We start from the raw sequence: 12,026 nt of genomic DNA, 5'->3' as shown, positions 1-12,026 counted from the left end.
CAGTAAGTATGTTTGAAAAACATCAAGAAAGAAAGGAGCAAATGATTTGAATTTTCGTAACATTTTCAAGTATGAATGTTTGGGATATATCTAATGAAAATGATTTATTATTTGTCTACAAATAAGAGAATTGTATTTTTGATGCTAAAAGTATAAATGAAAAAAATGTACACTACGTTTATAATAATTGAAATTCATTTTAATAATGGAATGTTTCTTTATTTCAAGATTTAATGTGTTCTTATCTCCGTCAGCAATTGCCTTACAAAGGAACGTAATCTGTACCACACTCTTATAAAACCAATAGGCCGAGCAGGCACGGTGTCTTCTGAAGTATTTGCAGTTATATTATAGCCACCACTGCTGAATGAATAAACTCTTATTTCCACCTCTTCATTCGAAGGAGAGTTGGTTTTTTGTGTTGCCCACCGTAACGGTTTTGATAGCCTAAAAGTATGGTATTAGTGTAAGGATCAAATTAACAATTATAACATTGAATATTAAGATTGACTAGTACTTTGACGAAAGTCTAGTACTTGAAGAGAACCGTTCCGTCAACGTTGTCTGTTGTTTATTACTAGATATACCGCCCTGTTCCATCAGCGAACGGACCCGCTGGGAAAAGCGTGTATAACTCAATTTTATTAAATTTCATATATACATATAAGCTATATCCCTGCCAAATCTCTTCAAAATCCGTTAAGTGGTTTTCGCGGAAGAGAGTGTCAAACATACATCTTACAAACTTAGGTAATATATATATTAGTAGGTATATATACGATAACTAATTATCCATAAAATATGTATGTTTTACTTTACCTTCTAATCTACTTTACGATTTTTAATTAAGACATAAGGTTTGACGGTCGCTTCGACTACAGATTTTACGTTTGAATTTAATTTACGGAGAAAATTTTCTGTGTAACAAATTAAACATTCACTGTGGACGGAGGACCATGACATTTACGGTAATGTGCGAAATTATTTATGCACCAACGAGTTAATAGCTTCCGAGTCATAAATAATTTAAATTAGATAACTTGACATTTATTTGTGTACCTAATCAGTTTTCAATAGAATAAAATAAAAATGGATCACACAAAAAGCGGGGGAGTTAGGAATATTTGTGATTTTCCTTAGTATTTACAATTTATTGTGATTTTTAAAATCACTGCGTAGAAAGATATACAGCATATGGTTTAAACAGTGCATAGTTACTCTGAAAAATAATCCATATCCTTTATCGTATCAGGCAACTCTCTTCCATCCACATCAGGGAAAATAAAACACAGGCCAACTAGAATTACTGTTACTGCAAGGGTTGTTATTAGCATAGTGGAGTCATTGATAGACCGTAAAGATGTTAAAAGGTAGCAAGTAATCGTGCCAAGATGACCCGCCGCGTGGCAGCAGCCAACCAATGTAGCTCTGATGTTAACCGCAAAAAGCCGTGGCGTGATGTTCAATAGCAATGCATAACTTATTAGACCTGATGCTAGGCCGATTGAAGTTAGAAGATCACATATGGTAGACTGAAATAAAGATAGGAAGATTTAAACCCTAAATTCACTCTATGATTCCTAAATAAAGGTTAGGATACCAAAAACAAAAAAATAAAGATTCGAATTGAGAGCTTCCTCCTTTTTATACCGTCGGTTGAAAACATACTTTTAAAACTTTCCTTGATTGAATAATACACTGAGAAAACTTAAACAAACATTCACAGTAATCTTATTCTCTTACTATAAGAATTTCAGTTGGATGCTTGCGTATAGTTTAAGTCGGACATAAATAGTGTCGCAACAAGATCCAGTTAAAAATAGAGAGAACGCATATTGCTATGTCTAACAGCATTCTCGGGAAGGTAATAAACTGGTACTAGTCTGTGCGAGTTAATGCCTTGCTAATGTTAATATTTTATACCTCATGTTAGTCCAAATGACAAGTTATTTATAAACATAAGCGCCTATTTGAAAGTTGTAGCAAATTACTGTATTTATTCATTTGGCTCTCATAATAGTACAGCGCTTCGTGATTACAACTTTAATAATGTGTTGTTTTATGCGTAATTGTAAGGAAATGCTTGAGTAGGTGTTTAAAAAGTTTAAACATGTTTTGTTCTACGGTGACATTTACTTTTGACAAACATTCAATATGACAATTGACTAATATAAATACTCATAATAAACGAGCACAGGCTTCTGTCTGAAGGTAAAAAATTGGTACTCATAAGCACCTTATTTAATGAGAATCGATTAATATATTTCTATCGTTCAATCGTTTAGAATACTCGTATAGAATGGGGGTGTTAGATGTGGGGTTTATAATAATATATGAACACGTATAACGGTATGCACCACCATAGCCGAAGTTCCTTTATATAATGACATGACATATTATATTAACAGCTTATTAATAAATTATACTGCTTACATTAAAATCTGTTTGTTCCAAGAAGGTCACGAAAGCGGTTGAACTTCCCAAAACTATTATATTTATTGTCAACAAATATCTCATTTTAATCTTCATCATGATAAAAATATTTAAAAGTCCTAAAAATACAACTATGCTCAGATTATGAAGCGGGGAATATGCTTGCATCCGCGTATGTAGTTTTATGAACAATGGAGCAAACAGAAAATTATATAACGCCCAGAACCAAAGGCTCACGATTATTAATAATCTCACGTTATTGTTGCTTAAAATCATCAAACATGTCCACTCTTCTTCTAAACAGTCGTAAGCCTGTAAAATAAATTATTTTAATTTAATGTTAGTTTTTTATTTAAAAAAAAATATGTCACGCACGGCAAAGGAGCTGGTGTGTCGCCTGATGATAAACGCTACCCCAGTCCATAAACATTTGCAGAGGCGTAAGGTCGTTTACCTTAGGGCCTTATGCCTCTTTATTGATTGCCGACTTAAATGGTACGGGACAAAGTAAGAATTGACGAGGGGAATATAGGAAAGAACTGGGAAAGGATACGGCACTGACGGAACGAAAAAGTATTCGTATGCTACTATTTCACGCCGAACTTCTGTGGAGGTGAGTCAACCTTTCCTGGTGCGAGCTGGTCCAATTCGTGCTGAAGCGTGTTCGACTTACGTTAGAGTGGATTGACTGCATAAGGGATTGTGAAAAACAGCAATGAAATATAAGATGCTGATAGGACGAAAAGGAAAAGGGGAAAACAACTAAAAAAAAAACACTTCGAACTTTCGAACACGAACGAACTTTAGACGCATACTGTGATAATGTTCTGTATTCGATAAGGATATCTGATGGTTGTATAATAAATCGTATTGTATTATGTATTTTAGAACCAAGTTATTACATTTATGGGATCTGGTATCAGCATAATTAAATAATCTAAGAAGTTTCAACACTACGCATAGACGTCATTTGATTATTATATATTTTAAGATTAGATATGCTTTTGTTTAATATTGCGTTTGACTGGTATAATTTCCGAACTAACTTTTAAAAATAACTCCAAGAAAATGATAAAGCACACAGTAAATAAGTCTCTGTACTGTGCTTTAAATATTTTTATACGAATAAACACAGACGTACCTACTTTGTTATTTACTGGTCTTATTTTAAATTCACTGCATAGCTTGACGCCATTTTTCTTTGCCGCATTAAATAATGTCTTTTCCGCCTTCGGTATTTTCCTATTGTAGAGTAACCATTGGGGTGATTCAGGTATCCATCTGCAGTAGGTATTATTTGGTTAGTTTCTTAATTTTTCGAGGCGTTCGAATTTCGTTTACGAATTTTAGAATAGACTTCACTTTTTTTTGCTACCACAGTATACTCTTGAAATTGTTTTTGTGAAATACGCATAAATGAAATTTGTTCTTATATATTTTTGTGATATAAACAGAATCGAGAAATATAAATGTAAAATCCTTCTTGATAAAAACTAGTTGTTAACACTATTACATACACCATTACTAACAAAAAAAAACATGACGTGATTATATTCAGTAAAAAAAAATTCATTTTGGTTTGCATCTCCCTAGTAAAATGTAATCAAAGGGCTTTTAGAAATATATTCGTACATAGGTAATTGCGCAGTGCAAAGTTATTTATTATAGCTTATAGATATTCACAATGTTAAATTATCAGTGTTTATAAAAATAACTATTACAAGGTTATGATTATCAGCGCGACTTAAGACGTTCGATGCCATAAAATGCGGTGTGACATTAAAGTTCAAATTTGCTACTCTTATCTGTTTTATCCCTTTGGTCTGCTCTCATTGTGATCATTGTGATTGTTTTTAAATTGATCAGTTACCATCAATAGATATCAGGTATCATCAGCCCATATCATGCTCTCACTATAGGGACACAGGCCTCATATAAAGGTTCAAGTTACGTAGTAGATAACTATTTAATTATCTGTGATCCAGGCCATAACCCACCACGCTGGCGAAGTGCGGATTGGTACAAGAGGTTAAACCTGTAATTCTACGAGAGCAGTGATGTGGATAACATGGAAATAAATTGTTTTGAACCCCCGACTTTCTGATTTAAGTCCGAAGTCCTTACCACAGAGTAACATGCAACTATAAAGAACTTCATCGAAAAACTGCATTAAAATGCGTTAAAACATTAGATCTTACCTTAATATGATCAGCAATAGTGTTCCAAGCAAAAAAGTAATGAAGTTGTATGTATCCAGATTAGGTGCAGCATTAGCGAACGGAATAAGGCAGAGAGAAGCAAGAATCCGTGGGGTTGAAACTATAAGGCTTAGTTTCGTCCGCCAACTATTGCTTGCGATTTCGCATACTGTTAACATAACAATAGCTACATTTTAATAACTATCATTAGAGAAATTGTAATATTACAGCTTTGACAATATACCTGTGACATAAATAAAATGATCTATATTTTAATAGGTTTCTAATTCCCCTGGGGGGCGCGTTAGAAACGCAGTAAATTTGCTAGTTTCTCATATCTACGACCATGAAGTAATCCTATGGGAATCTTTGATATGATTAATATAAGTCAATATTCATTCAGATCACGTAGGTACCAACATCAAGGATCAAGACAAGTATCTCACAGTATGCAGAAATAAACGTGAAATAACCTTGAAAGATCTATTATTTCCGTAGTTGTGTTTTCATTTTATTTACTTAATTGATTTCATCGAAGAAAGTAAGCTGTTAACTAATTTTCACTAAAAACAATACAATTTGTTGATAATCGTTTTGCTTATTTTCTCAAAAACCAATTATTTTACTTTTGTAATTATCGGTTTATCTATAAATGGTATTCAACTTATTAACTAGGTAATCAATTCGAAAGAATAGAAATCCTATAAATAAAATCGTTACACGAGGTTATGCGGTATAATTAGGTACTTTTAACTCAATGTACAGAATTGAAGAGGTTCTTATATTTCTTCGTGCGGTCTTCGGTGCGAGGACAATAAAGGGTAATTCTCCTAGAAAGGTTGTGATCGCTTATCGTCAGGCGAACCACCGGTCTGTTCGTTTTTTTAATACTGCTATATTTCATAGGTACATAACTACGTACATGAAACTTTATAATTGTCTCAACTGAATTTGGGTGGATAGTTACGTAGATATATGTATTTATCGAAGTAAAAATATTTACGTACAGTTACAAAATAATTTAGTCTCGCAAGGACATTCTCGACGTTGTTTATTAAAAATAGGAAGTGTATATTTATAATTTTATAGAAAGTATTGCAACTCAAAAAATAAGTCGAATAAATATCGGAATTGGAACATTGTCTTTATTGTTTTAGTAGCTGTGTTTTGTATTTAAAATAAGTATTCACCCAATTCAGATATAAATTCTTAAATAATGTAAGTATATAATAAATATGTCTTTCACTAAATCAAATTACAATTTAATCTTTTTTAGTCTGAGGTGGACCTCAAAAGGTTAATGCCTTAACAGGCACGCATGGAAATGTAAGTACTAAATAACAATACAAATGACATACCAAGAATTAATTCCAAGTAACAATTAGCGCTTGTGAACAAGGATTTTAGAAATATTAACAGGCGGTACCAACTCTCCGAGTCACAAAAGACCAAAGTAAGTCTGAATACAAGGTCAGCAATCAAACTACCGAAAATGGCTATCCTTCTTCCAAAACTGAAAAAATACCCGACGTAAGTAAATGAGATCATTTAAAATATATAGTATTTATTTTTCAGAACTTTTCAATTATCTTCATAATTTTTTGTAAACCGGTTTGATTTAAATTAAAATGCTATTAGAAAATAGCAATATCAACCGTTCGAAAGCAATATAATCGCAGATGAACTGTAATATGTTTTACGTTAATTAAATAAGTGGCATACCTAAACTATAATCATAACTATCTATATATATTTATATATTATTATATATTTAAATACATTTAAATATAGGAGTTGAACACGTTTAGTCACGAATTACACCAGCTCGAACCAGGGAAGTTACCACAGCCCACAGAAATCGGCGTGAAACAGTAGCATTTTAATACCATCGTGTTTCGTTCGGTGAGTGTGAGAGCTGGAGGTCAGTTTCCGTACCCTTCCCAGTCTGTAGTCCGTCATCTTTGCAGGACACTTACCCTTACGCTTGCCACAGGGTGAACCACTTTCTCGGTGGCTCGCTATGACACAAATATAGCTCTTTTACACAAAATAGGACGCCGATGTTCCCGGAGATGAGGCAGCATTTCAAATTCTAACTCTCTATCGAACCGAAAAGAATCACGTCAATCGGTTGAAAACCCACAGATTATATAGTAACAATGTCAAAAAATAACAGTAGTTTTGAGAACCTCCTTCGCCTTTGGGTCGGACGTTGGTTGTAAATACATATTGTTTCATATATTTTATTCTGAAACAAGAATCAACTGAAATATATAAGTTAATTTGATTAGATAAGAATAATTACCTGTCAGAAATAACCCCAAATATTATACATCCAAATACCAAACCCGAACGGCATATTACTGTTGTTGATAACAGTTGCATCTTATCACAGAATATGAGCCACTGCAATGATAACAATTAACATACAATCAAACATCAACATAGAAAGATGAAAAGGTTAATTGCATGTGCAAGTATAATGATTGATATATAACTTAATGGAAATGTTTGACTATACCTATAACTTAATTTATTTTGTATTTTAGTTCATAAGTTTTTCTATAAATTATTGCACATTGCTCTGCAATTTAATAATTTTAAATTGATTAAAATAGTTTAATTTACGGTTTTTTAAATATATTTAAGTGTGTATTTAAGTTATGCTTTATAGCTTCATACATTATAATTTTTTATTCTGTTAAAACGACTAACTAATGAAGTATCAATGTACAGAATCTTGCAGTCTTCCGTTTGGCCACTTAACACGTAAATGCTAACAAATAATTGACGGTTTTCAACACGATATCAAACTACCCACCTATATTGATGTTGCGGATCTAGTTATTAAATTGCAAACCACAAGTCATGTGAATATACTGTTTCAAAATGGTCGGTGGTTTCAGATTTTAGACGATAAAAAGCCGGGCTTGTTATACAAATTTGATTTTTTGCGGATTTAAGATAATATATAGTTTAATGCGATTTTTAGCAGACTACGTTGCATTATTTGTTTCTTTTTTCGTTTTAAAAACCTTTGCCTTTTTGCCAACTAGCCAACAAATAGCCTATATAAATAGGATACAAAATAATTCTGAAGTTCAAAAGTTGAGAGGTTTTTCTACGCTAGGTAAATGAGCATGTGATATTTAAATGACATGTGATAAAGAGTAGGAGTAGGACAAATGTCAAGGTTCAGAAAGTTCCAACGTTTTTATTTTATTAGGAAAATGCTGGAATGAGAAACAGCGTTTATTATTCATGAAACTGAAAGAATTTAACAGATCGTTACGGGGTAGGTAAGTACAATTTAATGTAATTAATACAATCTATCATATATCTTGTATATTCAGAACTTAACAAGAACTTCTATACTCAGATAGAACAAAGCACATTTAACTTCTTAGTTATATCGTTATAGACTAGCGGAGAGCAACACGTTTGAATCTTTTGAAAAAAGTATTAATAGATTAGTATTTTCTATACAACAACTAGCTGCACGCCCCAGCTTCGCCCGGGTAGTCATTTATCGCAATTGAAACAATATAAACTATCCTATCTCTCAAGTTGGATCGAACTGCACATGGTGTGCGAATTTTATTATAATCGGTTAAGTGGTTTAGGAGTCCATTGAGGACAAACATTGTGACACGAGATTTATATATATTAAGAAGAAGAAGATTACCGTCTTTTTAATCCAAAACAGCCACATAAATTTGACAAGCCATTTGTCACAACTCACCACCGCAGAATTATTGGTGATTGTGTAACTGCACAGGCTTCTATTTATAAACTCTTGGCTTGGTGCACAGAGTATGTCCTGAGACGGTTTCAGTAGAAACATATCGTCATAGTGATTCAACATAGTAGGTATTACCAGTGCTGTAGATAATAGTGTCACCATCCACTGCCATGTACCGATTTTGCCAAGAACATCCGTTGTTACATCTTCATGGATGGTGCCAATTCTGTAAAGGATATTTTATGATAGCGTTATAAAATGTTATTGTTACTGGAATAGGTTTAAATCCGGTTTTATATATTATAATCCTAAGAAATACATAGGTAAACATTTTTTTACCTATGTAAGATAAATCCATATCCATAGAATAATATCCTATTAATATCATATATGTTTATTAAAAGTAATTACGTTCCTCTTGGTACTTTCAAGAATTACGCACATTCACTTAATGTTAAAGGACAAAACATGACTTCAGAAAACGATAAATTAGATGCCTTTTAATAAACATCATCTTTTTGTGTCTGGAGACCGCAATGAGATCCCATGTTAATGGGAATTTCCTTCGCCTGTGTAAAGGCTTGTTATTTAATTGCTCTAAGACTAAATGATAATAAAAATATGGATTAAAATAATTATCACAAAACAAGAACAAATGGAATATTTTGATAGAAATTTTATTTTGATACACAAAGTAAACTTGTGGTATCTACATATTAATAGCCTCTAGCACTCAAGGATCTACATAACCTACGATATAATAATTTTTAAAATCGGTCCACTAATTATTGAGGTTAGTGCGTTTAAATATACAAACTCTTCAGCTTTACATTATCAATACAGATATACATTAATTTCTTACATCGACATTGTAGTCATTATCTTCTCACAAAAATCTTAGCTTGAACATTGATTTGGCATGAAATTCCATCCATTACCAACTAGATTATCAATTGATTAACATATTCGCAGTTATATCTATTTTCAAAGTATGTTTGCACTAAAAATATTCTCATTAAAGATGAAAATAACCACTATTAGTGAATGGACCGGTTTCCTTGTGTCCTTTGCAGTGAATCCCCTATAGCTTACGTGTTAAGTCATCTTATTCGAGGAAAATGCAAGTAATATATTAATGTATTTACATATTACATAATAAAAATGTTTTGAGATTGAGTTTATATATTATGAACACTATGAATGTGAAAAATATTACATACATAATTCAAAATGGCTTTAATTATAACAATATTTATTATTGCATTATTTTCGGCAAAAAAGCCACTAGCACAAACGTTCCTGGGAATGAAGTTTCTTCCCCAGATTATAAAATTTGACCAAATGACAACAATTTCTTATGAAACACTAAAAGAATCACGGTCAATCAATCGGTCAAGTTATCGAGTAGCTAACAAAGTCTAAAAATACTGTCGAATTGAAATTCTTATTTAATTCAATTTTTTTTAATGACGTAAATATTCGTAAAACAGCTGGGTGGGCCTTGTGCAGACATTCCCTCAAAGTTGTACGGAAATTGATTGACATACTTAAGTCCTAAACAATTTATCCGCTATAAGGTTGTTTTATGTGCAAATACTCTAATTAATGTCATCATATCTGATAAGTTCTCGTGTAGCTGCCTTTATTATCACTTACTATATACGTCTTTATATAGTTTTCAAACCATTATGTCATTATATATGAGTATTGATATGTATGCTAATAAAATATATAGTAGAAGAAAACTAAAAAACACGCGCGATGGAATCAATTAAATTGTCTCACAGTTTGCTATTATATAGAGTATATGGATAGAAATTATTTAAGCCTGGCGATCTTAACCAGGATAATAAAATAAACGTATGTAATTATTGTGGTGGCATCCATTCTTTATAAGTGAACCAGGTTTGAATTAAATCTGTCCGTTTAAAGTGGGTCAAAATTGAGTTTAAAGAATTCAGTTATAAACAAACATACAAACACGTAAAGCTAATAAAAGAATGTTAAAAAAAAAATAATATATGCACACACTTTTAAGATATCAATTTAAATAATAAGGAAAAGCAATTGGGATGTAGGTGTCGCTTGATTGTGTTTGCTGTGGTACAGCCGTTTGCTGACTGGAGTGGAATTTTTTTTAATGACAATTTTATAACATACGTTCGCGTTTCTATAATTGTAACTTACATATCAATGAGAGGTCACTGACCGCTGGCTAGGACGCGTTGCGCAATAATATCACGCCGTTAACATATTCTGAATTTATTTACCTCATTTTCAAATTTACTCTATATCTTAATTAATTTTTTATATATTTAAATATATAATTAAATATGACAATTTGTTTATTACATATTAGTTTGCATTGTAGTTATAATTAATTTTTATAATTTATTTAGTTATAAAAATTTTATTAGTGTTAATCTTTACCGTCTATTTCCCTGTTAAGAATTATTTGATTATTAAATCTGATATTCATCTGAAAGCTTCTATCTAAGTCTCTATATATTTAACAAAATAATACCTTATCGAATCAAGTTGCAATACTTGATAAATTAACTACATTGAAGGGTCATTTTCTGAGTATTTACCTCAATTATGACATCACGACTCGCTTGTATTAACAAAGTACATAAATTGGCGCCAAGATTAGTCATGACCTCGCTTAATTACTTAATCAATATCGATGCGCATTTCTAAATTAGCCAGCGGGAACTCTTTTACATTGGTACTAGTATTAATTCCAAATCATATGTATTGACTTGTAAAAAGAAGCCTACTATTTAGTTAAGAAATTATATTGAAATTTATTAAAATGTCACTGGAAGGTTGTCCCGTTTTTCATTTATTATATCGCAAAATATTTCTATTTTTTATAAAATACGTATACCCACCAATATAATGTAAATCGTTGACTGTAAATCTCATTCCATGTTGATAAACATCTTCTGTTAAATAAACATGGAATGTTTTTCACAAACAAGCCAAAAAAAAAAAATAAGTTAACACATTTTATAACTTGTAGTATATGGTTACTCTAATAATTAAACTGAAAATATTTTTCGAATTGTTATTAAAAAAGCAAAGTTATATGGGTCGGTTAGACAAAAGATCATGTAATACTTGTATCGGGTGTTGTCAAGGACATAAGAGTTCGCATCGGTAATGTACAGTTATAATTTTTATGTAGTTTGACCGTGAACTGAAAACGGAGTTATGAAATGTTAAAAAAATTATTTAACCTGCAGTCAAAATTGAAAGTGCTTTAAGGTGAGTTTATAATGATCGTGGTACAGTTTTATAATTAACATACATAGGTACTTATTTAAATTAAAAAGATTAACATAATGAACATTTTATCTGTTCTATTTTCACACACGTTTATAAATTATACTTCCAGAGTCGTCATTTGGTATTTTCATGATGATGACTTGAGCAAAAATTAAAAACATGATTTTTTTCAAATGTATCTATATTACACAAATCATATAAGAATACAAAGAACCCGTGCGCGTTCCTTTTAAATAATTTAAACATAAATACGCAAATTATTTTTTTTTTAGTTTAATGGTGCGAGTGATAGTTGTTATAATTGTTTAAATCCATCTTTAAATCCGGGCTCTTTCGTATACTTGAGTATACGAAAGAGCCCC

General features: G+C 31.5%; 1 protein-coding gene across 1 annotated transcript; it reads right to left on the bottom strand.

Annotated features, from left to right (window-relative positions):
- Nucleotides 1-208: 208 nt before the first annotated feature.
- Nucleotides 209-9,243, bottom strand: LOC119834089 (solute carrier family 22 member 4-like). The gene is made up of 9 exons (XM_038358373.1): nucleotides 9,236-9,243; nucleotides 8,317-8,599; nucleotides 6,937-7,037; nucleotides 5,990-6,144; nucleotides 4,632-4,800; nucleotides 3,579-3,714; nucleotides 2,434-2,745; nucleotides 1,219-1,532; nucleotides 209-447 (listed from the first exon to the last, which is right to left on the bottom strand). Exons 1-9 carry the CDS (start codon nucleotides 9,241-9,243, stop codon nucleotides 231-233), a joined length of 1,695 nt encoding a protein of 564 aa, XP_038214301.1. The 3' UTR covers nucleotides 209-230.
- Nucleotides 9,244-12,026: the final 2,783 nt, after the last annotated feature.

The sequence above is a fragment of the Zerene cesonia genome, chromosome 18 (assembly GCF_012273895.1).
Source record: "Zerene cesonia ecotype Mississippi chromosome 18, Zerene_cesonia_1.1, whole genome shotgun sequence".
In the NCBI taxonomy this organism is placed as follows: Eukaryota; Metazoa; Arthropoda; class Insecta; order Lepidoptera; family Pieridae; genus Zerene; species Zerene cesonia.
The sequence above is the reverse complement of the archived record's forward strand: the minus strand, read 5'-3'. Positions and strand labels throughout refer to the sequence as shown.

Bases quoted from the DNA above. Each gene is read 5' to 3' on its own strand.
- LOC119834089 (XM_038358373.1), bottom strand. The intron at 2,746-3,578 runs GTAGGTACGTCT...TTTATTTTACAG, and splicing joins TAAGACCAGTAAATAACAAA to GCTTACGACTGTTTAGAAGA. The intron at 448-1,218 runs GTAACTATGCAC...CCATACTTTTAG, and splicing joins GATATGGATTATTTTTCAGA to GCTATCAAAACCGTTACGGT.